Source organism: Dermochelys coriacea, chromosome 6 (genome assembly GCF_009764565.3).
Source record: "Dermochelys coriacea isolate rDerCor1 chromosome 6, rDerCor1.pri.v4, whole genome shotgun sequence".
NCBI classification, from domain to species: domain Eukaryota; kingdom Metazoa; phylum Chordata; order Testudines; family Dermochelyidae; genus Dermochelys; species Dermochelys coriacea.
The window spans coordinates 4,771,984-4,792,651 of record NC_050073.1 but is presented as its reverse complement, the minus strand read 5'-3'; the positions used below and the strand labels follow the sequence as shown (position 1 = coordinate 4,792,651).

At 59.8% G+C, this 20,668-nt stretch overlaps 3 protein-coding genes across 19 annotated transcripts in view; all 3 read left to right on the top strand.

Annotated features, from left to right (window-relative positions):
* Positions 1-20,668, top strand: part of LOC119856526 (zinc finger protein 572-like) — a 568,866-nt gene that overhangs the window by 71,847 nt on the left and 476,351 nt on the right. The gene's annotated exons all lie outside the window — the stretch shown is intronic.
* PRR14 (proline rich 14) lies at positions 1,847-10,633 on the top strand. Of its 14 annotated transcripts, none has more exons than XM_038404051.2 (12): positions 1,847-2,095; positions 4,072-4,272; positions 4,617-4,887; positions 5,308-5,456; positions 5,840-6,113; positions 6,391-6,440; positions 6,537-6,598; positions 7,093-7,894; positions 8,194-8,278; positions 8,581-8,687; positions 8,921-8,992; positions 9,418-10,633. In XM_038404051.2, exons 2-12 carry the CDS (start codon positions 4,175-4,177, stop codon positions 9,674-9,676), a joined length of 2,229 nt encoding a protein of 742 aa, XP_038259979.1. In that variant the 5' UTR covers positions 1,847-2,095; positions 4,072-4,174; the 3' UTR covers positions 9,677-10,633. The 14 variants fall into 14 exon arrangements, 13 of the variants coding, with proteins under 13 accessions (XP_038259979.1, XP_043373171.1, XP_043373177.1 ...); XM_043517235.1 differs by having other exon boundaries at positions 1,912-2,095; positions 4,617-4,839; positions 7,090-7,894; positions 8,074-8,278; XM_043517239.1 differs by having other exon boundaries at positions 1,914-2,095; positions 4,617-4,716; positions 7,090-7,894; positions 8,074-8,278.
* The window catches only part of FBRS (fibrosin), a 32,113-nt gene continuing 23,358 nt past the window's right edge, over positions 11,914-20,668 (top strand). The window contains exons 1-9 of one of the 3 annotated variants that reach the window (XM_043517224.1): positions 11,914-13,895; positions 15,143-15,325; positions 15,568-15,603; positions 15,722-15,751; positions 16,003-16,051; positions 17,816-18,215; positions 18,469-18,698; positions 19,072-19,271; positions 19,415-19,459. In XM_043517224.1, the coding sequence (XP_043373159.1) occupies positions 13,545-13,895; positions 15,143-15,325; positions 15,568-15,603; positions 15,722-15,751; positions 16,003-16,051; positions 17,816-18,215; positions 18,469-18,698; positions 19,072-19,271; positions 19,415-19,459 (1,524 nt within the window). In that variant the 5' untranslated portion in view covers positions 11,914-13,544. Of the gene's footprint in view, positions 13,896-15,139; positions 15,326-15,567; positions 15,604-15,721; positions 15,752-16,002; positions 16,052-17,815; positions 18,216-18,468; positions 18,699-19,071; positions 19,272-19,414; positions 19,460-20,668 lie in introns of all 3 variants that reach the window. The other 2 variants (XM_038404029.2, XM_038404028.2) reach the window with 2 other exon arrangements.

Genomic DNA, 20,668 nt, shown 5'->3' with positions numbered 1-20,668 from the left:
TGCTCGGCTCTTCCCTTCGATCCATCCAGGAGATTACGGCTGGGTCATGGTCAGGGAATCCTGCTCAGGAGAAGGAAACAGGCAAGATGGCGCTTGGTGAAGTCTCCCCCAAAGAACTCTGTACAGAGAATGTGCCCTGATTTTAACCACAGCCCTATTCTCAGTCTGGGTGATGTGGGATCCAAGCAAAGGGAAAATGTTCACAGGGATCCTTTCGGGTAACAAGATGCCTGGGGGAAGATGGCCTGTATTCGCTGTAGGAGAGGGATTCCCCCATACACATGGACAGTGGGGGCTTAGGAACAGCACAGGTATCCCATCACAGTGATAGTCTGACTAGTGCAGTGGTTTTCAAACTTTTTTTCTGGCGACGTAGTTGAACAAAACTGTTGATGCCCGTGACGCAACAGAGCTGGGGATGAGGGGTTTGGGGTGTGGGAGGGGCTCAGGGCTGAGGAAGAGGGTTGGGGTGCGGGGGTGAGGACTGTGGGGTGGGGCCAGGAATGAGGGGTTCAGGATGTGAGATGGGGCTCTGGGCTGGGGCAGGGAGTTGGGGTGCAGAAGGGGGTCAGGGCTTTGGGCTGGGGGTGCAGGTTCTGGAGTGGGGCCGCGGATGACAGGTTTGAGGTGCAGGAATGGGTTCCAAGTTTGGGGGGGGCTCAGGGATGGGGCAGGGGATAGGAATGTGGGGTTGGGGCATGAGCTGGCTTCGGGCGGATCCCAGTCAGTGGCGCAGTGGGGGTGCTAAGGCAGGCTTCCTGCCTGTCCCGGCACCGTGGACCGCACTGTGCCCCAGAAGCTGCCAGAAGCAAGTCCGACTCCTAGGCAGAGGCACGCAAGCGGCTCTGCACGGCTCTCGCTTGCCGGCACCGCCCCACCCCCCCTAGCTCCCATTGGCCGGGAACTGTGGCCATCCCTGCCTCGGAGCCGGACCTGCTGCTGGCCGCTTCCAGGGCACAGCGCGGTGTCAGAACAGGTAGGGATTAGCCTGTCTTAGCCGGGTGGCACTGCCAACGGGACTTTTAATGGCCGTCGGCGGTGCTGACCAGAGCCGCCGCGACCCTGTGCCTTACATTCTGCGACCTGGTTCTGGGTCGTGACCTGCAGTTTGAAAACCACTGGACTAGTGCCTATGTAAAAAGGGGTCCTTACAAATACAAAGTCATTGCCAGGCTGGAGCAAACCAAGGGGCCCATCTGGCTCGGCATCAAATGAACATGACACAGGGGACTCGTCGTTGGCCCGGTATGTTTCCAGGGAGCCCTGCAGGGATCGGCTCTGGGCCCCACGCTGGGAACGTGTAGGAAGGAGACATAAGGGAACCCCTGGCACTGTCTCCATAGGACACGCGCCGGGAGGAGGCAAGTGGTCAAGCGGGAAGCGGCCAGGTGGCCAAATCGGAGCGAGCTGCATGGGCGGGAAGTTTGGCACGTCTTTTAATTCGGCGCGGTGTAAACGGGTCCGAGGGGAACAAAGAACGGGGGCCCCACGCTCCCAGGATGGGGACTGGCCGGAGCCCCCATCACTAGGGTGACCAGACAGCAAGAGTGAAAAATTGGGACGGGGGTGGGGGGTAATAGGAGCCTATATAAGAAAAAGACCCCAAAATCGGGACTGTCCCTGTAAAATCGGGACATCTGGTCACCCTACCCATCACCCACCACCCAGGGTCGCCTGGCCCTTTAAATGCCCTGCTTCTCGCCCTCATCCAAGATGGCCTCGCCCTGAAACTGCTTCACCCCCTTCGATGCCCTAATCCAAGATGGCAGCACCGCATGGCGGCACCTCTATGTCCTCTTGACCGCCCCCCCCACACACACTTTACACTGTTGCCCCACCCCAAGATGGCGGTGGCTCAGCTTGAGCCGTGACACGGCTTTCTTTCTCGCCCTTTGCCAAGATGGCGGTCCCCACGGCTTCAAGCTCCGGGGACCCCCGGGCAGCAAGACGCGCGCCCATTGGCTGAGAGCGGACGGGAGCAAGGCCCGCTGCGATTGGCCGCGAGGGGTCGGGCAGTGGAGCGTCGACAGAAACGGGGCGGGGCGGGAGGAGGCTGAGCCGCAGCCGGAGATCGACCGGGAGCGAGCGAGAGCCGGTGAGCCGGGAGGGGGAGCAGTGGGGGGGGCAATGGGGGGAGCAGTGGGGGGAGCCGGGAGGGGGAGCAGTGGGGGGAATGGGGGGAGCCGGGAGGGGGAGCAGTGGGGGGAATGGGGGGGGCAATGGAGGGAGCCGGGAGGGGGAGCAGTGGGGGGAATGGGGGGGCAATGGAGGGAGCCGGGAGGGGGAGCAGTGGGGGGGCAATGGAGGGAGCCGGGAGGGGGAGCAGTGGGGGGGCAGTGGGGGGAATGGAGGGAGCCGGGAGGGGGGGCAGTGGGGCGAATGGGGGGCAATGGAGGGAGCCGGGAGGGGGGCAGTGGGGGGAATGGAGGGAGCCGGGAGGGGGGGCAGTGGGGGGAATGGGGGGGAAATGGAGGGAGCCGGGAGGGGGGGCAGTGCGGGAAGGGGGGCAATGGAGGGAGCCGGGAGGGGGGGCAGTGCGGGAAGGGGGGCAATGGAGGGAGCCGGGAGGGGGGGCAGTGCGGGAAGGGGGGCAATGGAGGGAGCCGGGAGGGGGGGCAGTGCGGGAAGGGGGGCAATGGGGGAGCCGGGAGGGGGGGAGTGGGGGAAGTGGGGCAATGGGGGGAGCTTGGAGGGGGAGCAGTGGGGAGAAGGAGATCCAGGGGGTTAGGGAGCAATGAGGGTTTTTGAGGACGGGGGACTCATGGGGCAGGGCAATGTGGGGGAATCGGTGAGGGAGGGTAACGGGTTGGGATTGGGGGAGATCGGGGGAAGGAAGTGTGGCGGGGGAGATCTGGGGGAAGCATGGTTTGGGGGATTTGGGATGATAGAGAAATGGTGGAGAGATTTGAGGGGGGAAAGCTGGAGTGTAGCTGGGGAAAAAGGGACCAATGGGGAAGACCTGATGGAAGGGCAGTTTAGGGGGACCAGCGACAGGAGCCGTGGGGGGAAGACCCAGGGGGAGGCAGATGGTGAGAGGGGGCATCTATGGGGGAGGCAATTTGCGGAGGCAAGTGGGGAGGGGTGCAGCATGGGAGGGGAATGAACATAGGGAGAGCCCGGGGAAGAGGGAACCTGGGGGAGGGGATGAGAGTAAAGAGGGTGTGGGAGAGGCAGGTGGGTGAGCGAAAGGGGGAGTAGTTTTTCTGGGGGATGAGAGAGATCCAAGGGGAGGAGAGAGACCTAGAGCTGGAGCGATGGATTTTGGGGTAGGGACCCAGTGGGGGAGAGATTTGGGAGTAACCAGAGTGGGAGACTGAGAGAGGGGAAATAGAGAGGGCTGGTGGGGAGAATCTAGGGGGAGAAGGGAGGAACCTGAAGCGGGGGAGGCCCAGTGGGGGAGTCCTAGGGGCAGAGTTAGGCAGGGTCAGTGCTGGGCGGCAGGACAAAGAGATGGAGAAGCCCCATCAGGGCCCCTCTAGCCTGTTCCTGGCTGCCCAGGATCCGTGCATGTCCTTTGTGGCCTGGGAAACCATCTCTAGGTGATCGTTCCCAACCCCCACACCTCCCGAGCTTCCCCTCCGCTCCCAAGCTGGTGTCAGGTCACACCTGAGCTGTGCAGGGGGCTCTCGGGTTAGGCTAGCAATGGCTTTGCCTGCCCACTAATGCTCTGTAATTGTTCCCCCAGCGGCTCCCCTCTGCTTGTCCATTGTGATCTCTTGAGTTCTGCATGGGGGGGGGGAATGTGCCACCTCTGCAGCCCCTCCCCCCAGCACTGAGGAGAGCCCCCCACCCCACCCCCACATACACACCTCCTCCCCCAGTCTGATCTCCCATGGCTGAGCCCTCTGCTATTGTGGCCATGCTGCCAAGTCTAGACTGCAGGAGGTTGGGGGGGGGGTTGTCATGCTGAGTCCTTGGGGGCTCTTCACAAGAGCCGGTGCCCCCTAGAGGGGAAAGACCCTGTGTCCCATTTCCCCTCCAGCTGAACCAGCCAGTCCCCTAGCCTGGAGCTGGGTCAGGACGGGTGTCTTGCAGTGCTCACTGTAACCCTGGATTCTCTTTCCTGGGCAGAGGAGGCCACGCTGGAGGATGAGTAGGCAGGAGGCTGTCCCGGGACGACCTCTGAACCCCTGATCCCAGGGGGCTACCCCCTACATCCCAGCTGAAGCCAGCCATGGAGCACCCAGTGGCCAGAGGGGCGCTGGCAGGGGGCTGTACCAGGCTGTCTGCCTCGGAGCGGAACATCCGACGCCAGAGGCTCATCGTGTACAGGTGTGTGGGGCGGTTCACCTCTGTCCAGCCGCCTCCCCTCTGGGGTCAGGGCCTGTCTGTCTCACCCTGGGCAGACCTCACCGGAGGCAGTGCCCTTCCTCTTCCCCTGGGTGTGGCTGGGAGGACTGTGTGTTTGAGGGGGGAGACTCTGGGCTGAGGATGCTGGAGGACAGGATGCTGTGGGTGGGAGACAATGAGAGGCAATGGTCTCAACTAGACCGGGTGGGTGATTTTTTTGGGGGGGGAGCTGTGGGTCTCTGGGTCCTGGGGCAAACATCATGCCAGTAATCAGGGGGATTTGGGGGTCCATGGCCCCTGTGAGTGACCCCATCTCTCTCTTCCAGACCCTCCACTGAAAATCAGAGCTCCCCCGCCCCCCGGGGGCCTGAGGAGAAGGCTCCCCCGCTGTGCTGGCTGCCCCGGGGCAGGGCCGAGTCTCCTCAGGCAAGGCGCCAGTCGGAGAGACTGCAGGGCAGACGGCAGCGGCTGCAGCAGGGGGTGCCTCAGTGGGGCCAGGGGGCAGAGCTGTGGCTGGTGGCCTCGCCCATGGAGAGAGCCCGGCACAGGGTACTGGCCATTGCCCTGGAGGAGTGTCTTGCCACCACAGGAGGGGCTGTGAGTGCGGGCGGGGGGATGGGGACGGGTGGTCTGGGACTGTGGCGGGGGCCCTGCTTGGAGATCTGATGGCCTGAGCCCCCCCAACCTCCTCTGAGCCCTCCCAGGCCCTGTCGTCCTGCTCCCTTAAACCTGCTGAATCCCGGTATGGATTTCTCGAGCCAGCCTCTCCCCCACGTAATCTCCTTCTCTCCCTGCTGTGGTTTGCCCCCAGACAGCCCAGGAACTCCTGTGCTGATCTCTCGGGGGGGGGGGGGCAGGGGCAGAACCGCTTGGTATTTGTGCCCCCATTACACATGGGAGGGGGCCAGGCTGGGCTCTTCAGGAGAGTCGTTTGGAGATGCCAGGAGCTGGGAGTCAGCTGGGGGGGCGGGGGAGTTGGGGTCCATGTTTAACCCCATGGTGTCTCTTGCCTAGCAGGTCTCCCAAAGAGGCACATCCTCCTCAGCTCATCCGGCCACTCTCTCCCTCCCTGGACACCCCCTCCCTGGGAAGGCCTTGCCACCAGCTGGGAACCCTACGCCTGGTTCAGATCGGACCCCTAGGCAGCAGGAGCCCACCATGGACAGGTGAGCGGGGATGAATCATGTGTCAGGGCACTTTCCAAATACTAAGCAGGGTGTCTGCCGGGGGAGGGGGTCACTGGCTTCTGGGGCAGGGGCTGGATCTGGAGGATCTGATGGCGGAGATATGGCAGCATGTGGGAGGCTGGGAAAGAGGAGCGCGGTGCTTTGGGAGTTGGGGGGGATATGGGAATGAGGTGCCAGGGGGCTCAGTGGAGCTGATGGCAGGGGTGTGGGAAGTGGGATCTTGGAGGGGGTGCTGGTGGTCTGATGATTGGGGGGGGAAGGGTAGTCTCGGGGAGGGGGGGGGGCTGAAGATCCTGGGAGGTGAAAATTGTGCCAGTGAGCGACGGGGCTTTGGGGTCCATGGCCCCGTCTCGTTCTTCCAGACCCTCCCCCGAGGAGCAAAGGTCTCCCGTCTGCCAGAGGCCTGAGAATAAGGCCCCTGCATCATGCTGGCTGCCCCAGGGCACGGCTGGGTCTGAGTCAGAGCGGCTGCAGGGCAAGCGATGGCTGCTGCGGCAGGGGGCACCGCAGCAGAGCCGGGGGCCGGGAGCATCTCCCTCCATCTTCCAGCAGGGGAAGGAGCTGGTGACGTCGCCCATGGAGAGGGCCCAGCAGCGCGTCCTGACTGTGGCACTGGAGGAGTGCCCCATGGCAGCAGTGAGCAGCTGGGAAGCCAGAGCCCAGAGAGAAGGGGATGGGGGTGGGTGAGGGATTGGGGGTTGGGGAGGCTGCCAGAGCCCAGGCCAGAGGGGCAGGGATGGGTGGGTGGGGATCTCAGCAGTGGGTGCTGTCCCAGATGAGTCAATGGAGGGAGGGGTTGGGCTTAGAACCAAGGAGGAAGCTGCCCTGACTAGGTGCCGCTGTCCTGTCAGCCTTGGGTGCGGGGGTGGACCCCATCCCGTGCCCCAGCTCAGATGCTACCTCTCATTGGCAGGATGCCAGCCTGCAGCAGGAAGATCTGCTGGCGCTGTTGCCTCCTAGCATGTAAGTGCACTTCCCTACCAACCAGCTGGGGTGGGATACGGGGCCCTCTAGGGGGCGCTGGCCCCAGAGCTTCACCTCCTCTCTCTTGCCTGACAGGGTTGATCAGCTGACAGCATCTTCCTCTTCCTCAGACCAGTGGGAGCGCTGCCCACAGCCAGGTAGGTGGAGCTCCAACTCATGCAGGGGCGGGGCTGTGGGTGGAGCTCGGAGATGGGGGTGGGGCTCCATGGGGAGCAGTTCCTTAAAACGTTTTTTGACCGAGAATGTTCTTGAGAAGGAAACATTAATTTAAATGAAATTTCAGTTACAAAAATTCTATTTTGGATATTTTGAGTTTAGCAACCATTTTTTTTTGTTTTATAGAAAAAGAAGTTTTTAAAGAGATTGAATCCATACAAAAACGTTTAGATCTTTTTTTCAGGATGAAACCAGGATGAAAATGTGGCTTTCCCCAAGTCTCGTTTTGTGGGAAGTCAAAATTTCTTCTTTGTTCTGAAAACAGGGCCGGGGAGGCAAGAGTGTGCGGTTTTGGGGGTGTTTATGGAACCTTGCTCAAAGTTGAGTGGGTTCGGCACTGTTGGGAGCTGTCTGTGCATCGCAAGATGTGGTCCTCCCTTGACTTCTCCTGACCCCTGTGCCCTCCTCCCTGCAGATCCTGCCCCACAAGAAGCCGAGCCATCTGGCAGCCTCCTGCCTTCCTCCTCCTCCTGGCCTCCCCCGATCTGTTCGCTGCTGCGCCCCCAGGCCACAGTCCCCCACTTGCGGCACTGGGGCATCGCCCCGCTCTTCCAGAGTGTCAAATCCAAGCTGGAGACCTTCGCTGACATCTTCCTGAGCCCGGCCAAGCCACGCCTGCGGCCCCCACCGTCTCCCCGTCCGGACGAGGGAGAAGGTGGGGGGCAGCCGGTGGAGCCCCTCCACCCCAAGGAGGAGCCAGTGCAGAGCCGGAGCGGGCCGAGCCAGCAGGGGGCACAAAGCTCACGCCAGGGGGTGAACATCGAGGTGAAAATTGCCATCTCGGAGCCAGCAGAGAGGAGGGGCCCTGGCGAGGCCAAAGATGACGGGGACGGGGACAGCATTGTGAGCCGCAGACCCCCCATCTGCCAGTGGCGCCTGAGCCCTGAGGACCCCAGCCAGCCCCGCCTGGGCCGCAGCTACTCCTGCCCTGACTTCCCCTGGGCCATGCCGTCCCCGTTGCCAGCGTCCGCTCCCTGTCCACCGCGCCGTCGCCGTCACACGGTCTGCAGCCTGGAGGTGTCGCGGGAGTTGCTGCGGGGCCACCCCTCGCCCCCCGTCCTGCCCTGCCTGCGCAAGGAGGTCTTCCCCTTCCCCTCCCCAGCTTCCCGCCACCTGCTCAGCCCAGTGGTGTGCATGACCCGCTGCGACGAGGCCCATTCCTCCTGCCCGGGGCCACCCCACCACGAGGAGCCTGCCACTGCCCTGCTTTGCCCCAGGTAACCCTGCCCCGTCTCCTCTGCTTGGCTCCGGGAAACTCTTCCCCCTGAGCTCTCCGCCATGCCCCTGGTAACCCTGTTGCCTGTCACACCTACTGTCCCCTTCCTGCCCCTAACACCACCCCACCTTTGCCCAGGTAACCCTGCTCCATCCCTCTTGCTACCCTGCCTTGGCCTAGGTCATCCCACTGCCATCCTGCCTTGCCCCAGCATCTGGGCTCCCAGTGCCATGGCATCACCTGGTCCTCCAGAAAAGGCCCTGAGAGGTTCCTGGTCCATATGGTCTTCTTGCCTCGCAGGGACGGCTCCCAGCGCCCGGAGCAGGGGGACAGGGGCCATGGCATCACCACGGGTGGGATTCTGCTGTCACACACAGATGCCAAGGTGAGGTGGAGCAATGGAAGGCAGTGCTGGTCCCAGTGCACTGCTGGGAGTGCCGTGCTGCAGGCCCCGTGCTGTGGAGAGCGGGGGCTCAGCAGGGGGCGCCGTGCTGCCAGGAGTGCGGTGGGGGGTGCCATGCTGTGGGGAGTGCCGTGCTGCGGGGAGCAGAGGCTCGGTGGGGGGCACTTTGCTGTGGGACGGGGGCTCAGCAGGGCACCGTGCTGCAGGGGGCACCCTCCACTCACTGTATGCATAACTGGGAATCTTTCCTGATCCTGTCCTATTTCTCTCCCCATTCCCCGCAGTGCTCCCAGGAAGAAACCACAGGGAAAGTGTCCCGCTTCCGCATCCGCAAGACCCCAGCCAAACAGCGAGCCAACCTCACGCCAATGGGCCTGCCCCGGCCCGTCAGGTATTGGGAGTTCTGGGGGAGGGGAGTGGCTGGGAGTGGCTGGGAGTCAGGACTCCTGGGTTCTATCCCCAGCTCTGAATCTCCCCAGCAGTTACAGCTGGCCACAGGATTCTCTTCCATTCCTGTTGTGTGGTGGTTGTCCAGCCCCCACCTCCCACCCCCGAGACTGCTGAGGCTCAGCACGGACAAGGGATTCCCGTGCGTTGTTGCTAAGTCTGGTCTCCCCATCACAGGTTGAACAAGAAGGAGTTCAGTTTGGAGGAGATCTACACCAATAAGAACTACCGCACTCCCACCGAAAAGCGGTGAGGGGATCCTGGGTGCTGCTGCTGCTGGCGGGGGTGAGGGGTTGGAGGTGGCTACGGGGGGGGGGACACCCCCCTCCTCCCACTCACAGGAAGGGGAGAGCCTGGCTTCAGAGTTGGGGTGGGGTGTAGGAGGTTAAATCTAGCCAGGATTGGTTCTTGCTGCTGGGAACCCAGGTGTCCAGCCCACAAACTTGCTGCCCCCCTAAGCAGCAGGAGGTGTTTGGTCCTGAGTGGAGGACCCAGGAGTCTGATCCCCATTCCCCCCACCCCTTGTGCTGAGGGTGTCCCAGCTGGGGGACACGGTATGTAAGGACCGAGGTGTCTGGGCTCCATTTGTACTATGGGCGTTCCAGCCGGGATACAGGGTGGGTTGGTGGACTCGGGCTAGATGGGACCCAGGTGCCCTCTCTCCTCCCCCGTAGGACCTTCGAGACTATCTTCGAGGAGCCTCGGGAGCGGAACGGGGCACTGGTGCTTACCAGCCAGCGCAAGCTGAAGCGCACCATGGAATTCCAAGACAGCAGCCTGCCCCGCAAACAGCGCCGTGCCCGGCCCCGGGGGAGGCTGGCGGGGCGAGTGCCAGGTGGGCGCCGGGCCCCACCCCAACACCCCAACCTGGAGGAACTGCTGCGCCAGCGCCTGGCCGAGCTGGATGCCCTGTTTGAAGCTGATGGGGACTAGGGGGCGCTGTGCACTGTCCAGATCCATGCTGGGCATTGAACCAGAGACTGAGTGGCCCCTCTGTCCTTGGTATTGCTCATTGGCCTGGGGAAGCTCCCAGAATCCTCTGATATCCAAGGAGAGTAGTTACCTCCCAGAAGCCTCTGGTCTTCCAGGGAGCATCTTCCCTGGGGATATACCCAGAATGTTCTGCTATTGGATCCTCCTAGAGCCATCATGTCCTCAGGGGTACTCCCAGAATCCTCAGCTCCCCTGGGGCTCCTGGACCCATGTCCAAGCAGAGATCTCTCTGGGACAGAGATGTCCTAGTTCTGCCCAGAATCCTTTGCTGCCCAGGAGGAGATATCTCCCCCTTGGCTGCTTCCCTGGGGGCAGCTCTTGGCTGAGCCAAGGCAGCTGTCCTGCAGCTATTCGCCAAGTTGCCTTCGCCACTGCTCCCCTCACAGGCTCCAGGTCCAGTCCAGGAGTGGAGGGGGGTGGGATGAATGTCCAGCAAGTGTGACGAACCTTCCCATTCTCAGCACTCAATTGCCTACGCACAAATCCTCCTGCTGCTTCCATCGTCCCAGTGCCTCTGTGTAGCGCACCCCCCCAGTGGCTGAACATACGGGGGCAGATTGTTTGGGGGGGCAGTATTAGCCATTTTAGGGTCACCTCCCACTGAGTTCTTGGGGGGCTAGTGGCCTTTGTCCAGTCTGGCTGGGATATAGGGCAGGAGAGGGGGCTTGTGGGTAAAGGCACCAGGGCATCAGGTCCCTGTGTGTATCAGAAGGAAGGCATTTTCCCCTCTGAAGTGTGACTGCAGCCTTGGGGGCACTGGCAGGAGTCCTGGGCATAGGGTGTCTCTTGAGTGGGCCCTGTTGGGTCAGTTAGTGGATATTTCCTGGTTTTATGTGTGTGGAGTTTTTTGTTTTTTGAGATCTATATTTCTATTAAACTTTTCAACAAAAACATCCATCCTGTTGTCTGATCTACTTCATTCATGCTGTGCTGTCCCTGGCACTAGGGGCCACTGTGCTGCAGGGGGGAGCTCAATAGGGGGCACTCTCCCTTTGCAGTTAGTGCTGATCCCTACACACCACTAGGGGATGCTGTGCTGCAGTGAGCTCCTCAGCTGGGGTCTGAGGGGTAGCGGGTATAGGAGGAAGCTGGTGGGAGGTAAGCCCTGAACCTCAGTGTCCTGTGGGTGGGAGTTGATATGTCCACCTGGAGCTGCTGGCCTAACTGGCCCAGTCTGTTAACCCTGAACCCTACTGTTGTCACTAATTGACTGCTTGTTCAGGCTCATTTGGCAGCTTTGAGCCTGCCATAGTCACTCCAATGCCTTGCCAGAATCTGCCCTGCCTGTGCCCCATCTGTTAGGGGACCAGGGCCCCAAAGAGGGTTGGAGCTGCAGCAGAAGAGACTCCTGTTTTCATGCAAGGGAAAACAGCTGGGAGGAGGCCAGTGTTAAGGCAACTCCTTTATTGTAGCACCTAGGAGCCCTAGTCACAGTCCAGGTCTGCATTGTGCTTGGTGCTGTACGAACAAAGTGATTGTCCCTTGAGTGCTGGCACTGGATTGGGATGAGATATCCCAGGAGGTTGGGATCAGAAATGCTTTTGCATTAGGTACCCAGCCCATGTGTGTTGTTTCATGAAGGAGATGGGGGCTGGCTGTGAGTTATGAGGTGACAGGCTCATTTTTGCCCAGCTGGATTCATCCGGGCCTTGGCCTAAGCCTCCTGCCAACAGCCAGCCTTGGCCTGTGGGGATGGAGCAGCTGTGTCCCTGGCAGCAAGGCAGAGGCAAGCCTCCATACCTGGCTCCTTGGTGTGGGGTCATGCCCCCTCCCCACTGCTGGGGCTTGCAGTGGGGGAGGGATGGAGCTGGGTGTGGGCTGATCTGGTGGGATTGGGTGGGACTCTGAGAGCAGGCCAACCCGTGCCATGCATGGTGCTGGGGTTGGGTGGGGCCCTGGGGCTGTGACATCACAAGGCTGGCTGGTGCCATCAGGGCAGAACCAGGTGTTGTCATGTGATGTGGTATGGTGGGGCGATGACATCAGCGTAGGATGTGATGTGATCAAGCTGTGCTGTGACATCAACATGTTTTTGCATCTCCTGGGGACGTGGTGACATCACAATGTGGGGGAGGGAGAGTCCCGGCCTGGGGAGGGTCTGCAGGGACTACTTCTTCTAGCGGAGGGATTTTACCGCTCTGTGCTTTCAGAACGTAGCGGAGGGATTTCACGCTGTGGACGGGGTTGCGTCGCGTGCCGTGCGCAGAAGAGAAGAGGATCCGGCCGCGACGCGCACAGACAGAGAGCCGAGGGAGTCGGGGGACAGTAGCGAGCGGGGCGCGGCCCGGCCCGTGGAGGGGGAGGGCGAGACCAACCGGGCCCTCTCCCGTGGGGGAAGGAGAGACCGGCTCGGACCGAACCATTCTATCCCCCCGCTCTGGCCAGTCAACAGGGGGCGGGGGGCAGCGAGGAGAGCGTAGGGCACGAGCCTCGCGGCCAATCAGCGCGGGGGTCGCGAGACGCCCCGCTCCCCGCAACGGCCGCGAGACCCTCCCCCCCCCCCTTCCCCGCCGTCAACGGATTCCTGCCCTCTACGGCCGCTTTCTTAAAGGGACAGAGCAACGTGAGGCGTCAAGGGGGATTTCTACCGGAAGAAAACAACCCCCCTCTTCTTCCCAGCGCCTGTCAATGGATTTAAAGGAAGCCCCGAGCTGGTAAAGGGGAGTTCGCTCCTGCCCCATTGTGGAAAGTGGTTTCTTGTCGGAGGACTTTGACGCCAGAGTCTTAAAGGGGAGGCTGGCTGGCCTAATTACGGAAGTGGCTGGTGAGATTTAAACTCTGGATTCTTAAAAGGGACGTGGCCCCTGACACGAATGCCAAGAAGCGGTTCCAGTCCGGTTTCTTAAAGGGGCAGTGACCCCACCCCGCGGGAGACGGCAGCCGTTCAATCTGGATCCTTTCACGGGAGGCGACTCCCCCAGAGCCGGACGCGTTGGCTGGGGAGATTGACCAATGGATCGTTAAAGGCGAGGTGCCTCCCTCGGCACGCCAACCATTGCCATTGTTGGCAGAAGTGGAAGCTGGAGTCTTAAAGGGGAAGCCCCGTCCCCCCCCTCCCCCACCCGACGTGTTTGATTGCTGAAGACATCTAAATCCGGACTCTCCAAGGAGAAGTTGCCCCGCTTGGAGGCTGGCTACCGAAGTGACTGACTGCGGTGGGGGCGCCTTAAAGGGGAGGCCAAGCCCCAGAAGCCACCCCCCTGCTGCACTTTGTGCTGGGAGGGATTTAAATCTATTCTGAGGAGGGGCCCCAACCCCGCGGGGGGAGGGGGGGAATGTGAGGCCTGATTAAAGGGGAGGCCTCTGCGAGAAGCCGCCTCAGCCGTTTCATCCCCTGTCCTTAAAGGGGAGGCCCTTGGAAAGAGGGTGGTAGCGTCGTTTGTTTTGCCAGCAATTTAATCTGAATTAAAGGGGAGGCGCACCTTGGCCCGCCCCGGTCTTGGCGTTTATGTCAAGGGGCATTAAACCTCTGTTCTTCGAAAGGCCTGCCGTAAAGGGGAGGACGCACAGAGCAGCCGCTGTGGTGTTCTGAAGGAGAGGCCCCCCAAAGCAACTGCCACAGGGAGTTCGTGTTGGGGGGCCCTAAATCGGATTTCAAAGGGGAAGATTGCCAGCGTGTGTCAAAATCCACCTTAAAGGGGAGGACGAAGACACATCCCCTCCACTTCCTGGGGGAGCACCTCTCTCCTCCTCCAGTTCTCCACCAGTCAGCGCCCAGAGGAGTGAGGACCCAGTTCAGAACAGCTGCCATGCAGCAGGCCGGAGAGGGGTGAAGGGCGTCGCAGGAAGAGGCTTGGCCAGGGGCAGCATGGAAGCAGCGGCAGCTCCTGCCCCCTGCTGGAGCGGGGGAGGTGGCAGGGCCCGGAGGCTGCGGCGCTGCTCGCGGCGGGACCGCGAGAGCCGCCGGAGCCAACGTCGGGGGGGACGCCCGGGGGAGCCTGCCCACCGGGGCGTCCTCTCCTCCTCCTCAGACTCAGAGAGCGAAGGTCCCGCCCCGCCAGCCCCTGTGGCACCCGGTAAGCCCCGGCGCCGGCCCTTGCGCAGGAGGACAAGACCATCAGGCTCCTCCTGTAGCCATGAGGAGGAGGAGGAGGAGGAGGAAGAGGATCTGATTGATGGCTTCGCCATTGCTAGTTTCATCAGTCTGGAGGCACTGGAGGTGAGGGGCTGAGAATCATCCTCAGCCACAGGCACTATAGGGCACAGGACACACATAGCAGAGTCCATTCCAAGCGAAGCACTGGGGTGTGTGACACACATACACCACACCCAAAACAGACAATTATAGGCAGCCCAGCCCGGAGAGAGTGGATTTATGTGGTTATGTTTCTGGAGTACTTGGCATATAGCAGTGGAGGTGGGGTCATGTCTCGGTGCTGTGGGTTCCTGGGGGCTGGAATATAGTGAGGGACGTAGTTAGGTGCCAGAGGTTTCTGAGGGCTGAGATATAGTTGGGGAGACAGGGATGTGTCTTGGGGATGGGGGTTCCCGGGGGATGGAATATAGTGGGGGGGGGGGGCAGGACGGCATGGCATGACGGAGGGGCAGTGTTGCGGTGCCAGGGGATGTTATATAGCATGGGGGGGGGGGGCGACACCTGTACATTGGAACTGCGGGTTCCTAGCATTGAATATAGTGGGAGAGATGGGGCTATCTCTCAGTGGCAAGGGTTCCTGAGGGCTGGGATATAGCAGGGGGACGGGGCCATGACTTTTGCCTGGGATGCTGGGTGCTGTGTCCAGGAAGGTTGCTCTCCTTTGGGAAGAGGTGCTGTGTCAGACTGCAACTAAGGCTGTGTCTACACTACCACTTTCAGCGCTAAAACGCTCAGGGGTATGAAAAAACACCCCTCTTGGCAACAAAAGTTTTAGCGCTGAAAAGTGCCAGTATAGACACCTTGTTCGGGGTGGTTATTTTTTATCACCGGGAGATAAAAATTGTGGCCACAGGTAACGCGGGCAGTGTAGACATACCCTAAAACACCTTCCGGTTAAGATGTGAAGCAGGGAATCCAGGTTTCAGGAATGCAGGGTGTTCCTGTTCTGCAGTGACTCATGCTTGCTCCTCTCGTCAGACTGGATTGATTAGGAATCAAGGCGTGTACTCAAGAGTAAAGGTTGAACTCCACTAGGGCGGTTATAGTCTGCCATGTCACGCCCCCCCAGGTGGCTGCTTCTCAGCGCCAGGCAAGAGATTCCTGTGTAAATTGTCCCTGTGCCCTGCCCAAGAGTTGGCCATATCTCGGCGTTGGGCAAGGGATCCCAGTATAAGCAGCCCCCCACACTCCACCCCAGAGGTGGCTGCGTCTCAGCACTCTGTGAGGGAACTCATTAGAGGTGGCTGGGCAGGTGTCATCTGTCCTCAAGGAGCTGCTTCACCGTCACCGTCTCCCCCTCCCCACAGAAGGACACGACACTGAGGACCCCCGAGCGGCTGGAGCATCGGCTGAAGCACTCGGGGAAGCGGAAGCGGGACGAGGGGAGTGGCTCAGAAGAGGAAGAGGGCTGTGATGAGAGTTCAGAGAAGGGGTGTGGGCGGCATGCGGGGGAGCGGGCGCTGAGGAGACGCAGCAAGAGGAGGAGGAAAGAGGTCAGTGGAGAGGGGTGTGTGGGTTTGGGCAGGGAGAACTGGGGAGCGTATGACATGGGGCTGCAAAGGAGGGTAGGGGGGCTGGGCAGGGGGACGGGGCATGGGGATGCAAGGGAGGGTGGGGGCTGGATGAGGACTTTGGGGGGGTGGGTTGCAGGAAGTTCTCATGACACATAGCAGGGGCATCCCAACCCTGCTCAGTAGGGGGCGGTGCTGCCAATCATACCCCTTCATTTCCACAGGCCTCCCTCCGCTCCTACTTGGAAACAGGATACATAGTAAGTGGCTCCCTCGCGCTCCGCCTCTCCCCCCTTTGTCTGGCCCACGGCACCCCGTAGGGGCAGGCTCAGGCAGCTCGCCCTCCGCTCATCCCACCTTTGTCTTTCTCCCTTGCAGTGCGACATGGAGAGTGACCCAGGGGAGCAGGTGAGAGGCCCTGAACCCCACCCCTCCTCCTGCCCCTTCCTCCCATCCCCACCCCCTGAACTCCCCACCAGCCCACCCCTCCTGCCCCCACATCCCTGAATCCCCCCTCCCCAGGGCAGGCACATTCGGGAGGGGAGCCCTCCCTGGGGAACTCAGAGAATCAAGGACGGTGGGGGGCTCCTGGTGTATATTTGGCTGTAGGGGGCTCCCCACAGCCAGGGATAATGTGAGTTCATTTCTCTCCCTATCAGGCCTCCAATGATGACCTGGATCAATCGTTCACTGTCTCAACCAACAAAGGTGGGTGCTAAAGAAAAAGAGCGCCCCTTACCGAGCCCCCGGCCCTGCTCACTGCAGCACAGCACCCCCTGTGACATTACCCCGGGTACAATCCGGACTGTTGAACAGCTGTGTCCCCTTAATTCTCTAGCCTCGCTGCCTTTTGCACTGCTTTGCTGTGAGAACAGCCTCTCCTGCTCCTATTCACTCATAGCCCCATACCTGCAAAATCACTCCCAGCTAAATGACATGAGGGCCAGCCACTCATGAATTACATACAGGTCCACACCAGCAAATTCCCAGTCCCAGCCTTGTCCCCCAGAAATGTACGTCTTGTACTGCATGGCTCCCAGCTGGGCAATACGAGGCAGAAAGTCAGTCATTTCATCAATGGAAAATTATATGCACAAACTCTGTTATCTCAAGTGGAGGTTCCCAAACGCTTCAATCCAAACATGCTGGCTTAGATAAAACAATAAAACAAGTTTCTTTTCTCCAGAAAGAAAGATTTTTAAATGATTACAAGTAATGAGGCATCAAAGTCAGAATTGGTTACAAAGAAAATAAAAGGGCAAAAAGGCAAAGTAATATGTAACATAAGAACGGCCATACAGGGTCAGACCAAAGGTCCAATTAGCCCAGTATCCCGTCTTCTGGCAGTGGCCAATGCCAGGTGCCCCAGAGGGAATGAACAGAACAGGTAATCATCAAATGAGCCATTCTTTGTCATCCATTCCCAGCTTCTGGCAAACAGAGGCTAGGGGCACCATCCCTGCCCATCCTGGCTAATAGCCATTGATGGATCTATCCTCCATGAATTTATCTAATTCTTTTTTGAACAGTTATAGTCTTGGCCTTCACAGTATCCTCTGGCAAGGAGTTTCACAGGTTGACTGTGCGTTGTGTGAAAAAATACTTCCTTTTACAAGGAAGTACCTAGCTTAACAAGCTACCTTAACAAGCTAAGTGAATTTAAAGCAAAAATGTTTTCTCGCAATAAGCTTACAGTAGTCTGGCTGGATTGCTTCATCCAGGATTTCCCCCCAGTTCAGTGATGCTTCCTTTGTCTTTCCAACTTCGCTGCTGCTGTGAGTAGAGATGAGGGGAGAGAGGTGATTTGGAGGCCACTGTTTCTCATACCCTTTTCCCCTCTTTGAGGATTATTTCTAGCTGGGGGGTCAAGCGACAGGCAGTCAGTTTACACAGAAACCCCCAACTGTGGCTTTGCCAATATGTAAAGTTCTCGCTCACACCCTTCTTCCTGCCAAAGAATGGCTGCTTATCTAGGTGGTAGTCCATGATGGTTCATTGGTTGTGCTGATACCTGGCCGGGATGTCAATGTGTCTTTTGTCTCTGAAGAACTGGTTTGGGCCTGCTTTTATAAACTTGGAACACGTTACAGCAATGTGATGCAGTATAATGTTATAACTTCCCATACGTTGTTGCCACACACATTTTACTGGGACAGTAATGTTCAGCAGATTATGAGTTTTCCATTACCACCTCATAAGGCATACATTTGTACACAATTTATCATAGTCTTTTGAAAAGTGGGAACATGGGGTACAGCCTTCACACCCCCCTAGCACTGCACTGGGGCATAGGGCAGCACTGACTGCTGGGGAGAATGCCTTCTACTGAGCCCCCCACCCTGCTCCTTGCATGGCAGCACCCATCCATGCCACCCCCAGTACTGCATTGGGGCATCAGGGGCAGCACTGGCAGCCAGGGGAGTGCCCCCTGGTGCTGGGTGGTCTCTCACTGGGTGCTGTCTCTCTCCCCAGCCTCGGGCCCAGTTGGTGCAGTGAACGGGAGCTGTGCAGCCAAACTCTCTGTGATCCCCAAGGTCTCAGGGCTGGAGCGGAGCCAGGAGCGGAGCCACGAGGCTGATGGGGACCCCCTGCTAGTGCCTTTCCTGCCCAAGGACCCCCTTTCTCAGGCAGCCCCAGCCCTCCCTGTGGCCCCAGCCCGGCCTCCTACTCCTCCAGCCCCGCCGCCCTCCCGGACACCCAACCCGGCTGCTGCCCGCACCACGCCCCAGCCCCGGGGTCAGCTGTCGGCGCCACAGGGGGGCCCAGCACCCCATGGCCTGCCCCAGCCCACTGTGCATGGGAAGGGAGCGCCCTTCGCCAGCCCCACACCGCCGGGGCCCTATGGAGCAGGGCTGGACCTCAGCATCGCCGGGTGAGTGAGCTAGGGAGTGCGTTCCTGCCTTGTTCTTTCCCCCTTCATTCTGTCACCTTTTTCCCCTCATTCTTTTCTTGCTCTCTCTCGAGGCATGCTATTCTCCCCATCCCCGTCTTATCTCGAGTTCCGTTCCATGTTCCTTACCCCCTCATCTCCTCCCCCTGCCCCGGCCACCAACTACTCTTCTCCTGTTTGGTCTCGCTCGTTCTTTCTCCTGGGCTGACTTTCTCTCTTTCTCTGTCTTTTGCAGGTGCAGCCGGAGCAGTGCACACGCCAAGCCCCTGCTGCCCCCGTGCTCCTCTTCCTCGCAGCTTCCTCCCCGCCCCTCCACCCCCTCGCTGGCCCTGCCCCCCCACGCCTTCCCTTCCACCCTGCGCCCCCCCACCCACCATCACCCACCCCTCTTTCCCCCTTCTCCGGGCCTGCCCCCACCCCCCCCTCTGCTCCAGGTCGCTGGGCACCCGGCCGCAGCCTTATCCGGTGAGTTGGGAGGGAGACACGAGGGAGTGGGGGGTGTATGGCGAGGCTGGTGAGGGGGAAGGGAGGGACTGGTGGGGCAAGTCCCATCCCTTCTGGGAAGGGGCTGGCAGAGTGGGGAGGGGAGCATCTTTCAAAGTGGAGCAGGCAGAAGATGGTTCCCATATCTCCAGGGGAGAGGGGCCAGCAGGGGGATCCCATCTTTCTGGGAGGGTGGGGAGGTGGCTGGTGGTGGTGGTGGAAGGGGTTTCACTTCTCAGGATGAGGCTGGTGGGGGGTGCTCTCATCTCTCTGGGGGTCTGAGGAGGAGGGGCTACAAGAGGGTCCCATCTCCCTCAGATAACTCCACCCCCTGCTTTCTCCTCTCCCTGCTCAGAACAAGAGCTGATCCGGCAGGGCCTGAGCTCACGGTTCCTGACAGCGCAGGGCGGGGCCGACATGGGGGCAGCCGCCATCCGCCCGCTGGCCTTCCAGTTCCACCAGCACAACCACCAGCACCAGCACACCCACCAGCATACGCACCAGCACTTCACCCCCTTCCCACCGGGCATGGTGCCCGGGCCCGCTCCCGCCATGGTGAGTGACCCTTCAGGGGCGTCGGCTCCAGTCTGACCCCAAGGCAGGAAACTCTGCCTCAGGGGGAGTGGGGAAAGGGACAAGGGCCTCTAGAGAGCACTGGTGCGTTGGGTTCCCCTTATATCCCGCTTTTTCTTTTCCAGTTTGAGAAATACCCAGGCAAGATTGATGGGCTTCTGAGGCATAACGTGAGTGCAGCCACTACCCTGTGCCAGGGGTTCCCAAGGGCTGGGATATTGTGGGGGGCAGGGCTTTGTCTAGGTGATGGGGCTCCTGGGGGCTGGAGTAGGGGCGGGGGGTAGGGCTGTGGCTAGGTTCCTGGGCTCCTGGGGGCTGGGATATTGCTCGGGGCAGGGCTGTGTCTGGGTGATTGGGCTCCTGGGGGCTGGGATATTGCTCAGGGCAGGGCTGTGTCTGGGTGATTGGGCTCCTGGGGGCTGGGATATTGGGGAGTGGGGGGCACTGGCCATGTCTCAATACCGGGGAGGTTCTTCGAGCAGTGTCCCTATGGGTGCTGCACTGTAGGTGCGCTTGTGCCCCCTACGCCTTTGGTCGGAGATTTCTTATAGTAGTATCAGGTCCACTCGGACATGCGAGCTCGTCAGCCTCATGCTCCATGCTGTTATATAGCACTGCAAGGGCAAGCCGCCTTCAGTTCCTTCTCAGCTATCTTGGCTGGAGACAGAGCTCTGACAGCGGTTCCCGTTGAGATTACCTCAGTTGGATCCTGCTTTGTTATTGTAGTAGTTAGTTTGTAGTGCTTAACTTTAATGTAATTAGTTAACAAGTGGTAGTAATAGCTTTAGCTTCCTAATTATGAAAAATAATTATTTTTAATGTGTTACATTTAGATAGATATTAGTTAGTAGATAAGGTTGTTCTGTTCACTGGAAGGTTTTATGCCTGGTTCTCCCAGTGTCAAACGTTGTCTGTTGTGATGGGCATTCCTCAGTGCATTTGTTGCCTCAGGGAATTGCACATTGCCCAGAAGTGTAAATTCTGTCTGGAACTGAAATCTAGAGCCAGAAAAATCAGGGAGATCAAACTTCAGTTCCTCATAATGGAGAGCTCACTATGCCCTGCTTCTGACCCAGGCCAAGGGACTCCTCTTGTACACCAGTCTCCAGGAAAATATGCTACCTCCATTATCTCTCAACTGCTCTCAGTGAGGGTATCTTAGAGGAAGACGCAAGACTCCTCTCTTAAGCCTTCCAAAGGTCGTGCCCTGAGTTCACCAGGTAGAATCTGTCTTAAAAAAGCCAAGGTCGTAGTATCTTCAGCTACTTCAGCACTGTCTGTTCTCCAATCTGGTACCCATGAGGCTGCTGGTTCTTCAGGTTCCGAGAGCACCACTAGACCAAAGGATGGCAAAGCCTCAGGCCCATCGAGATCGTTGG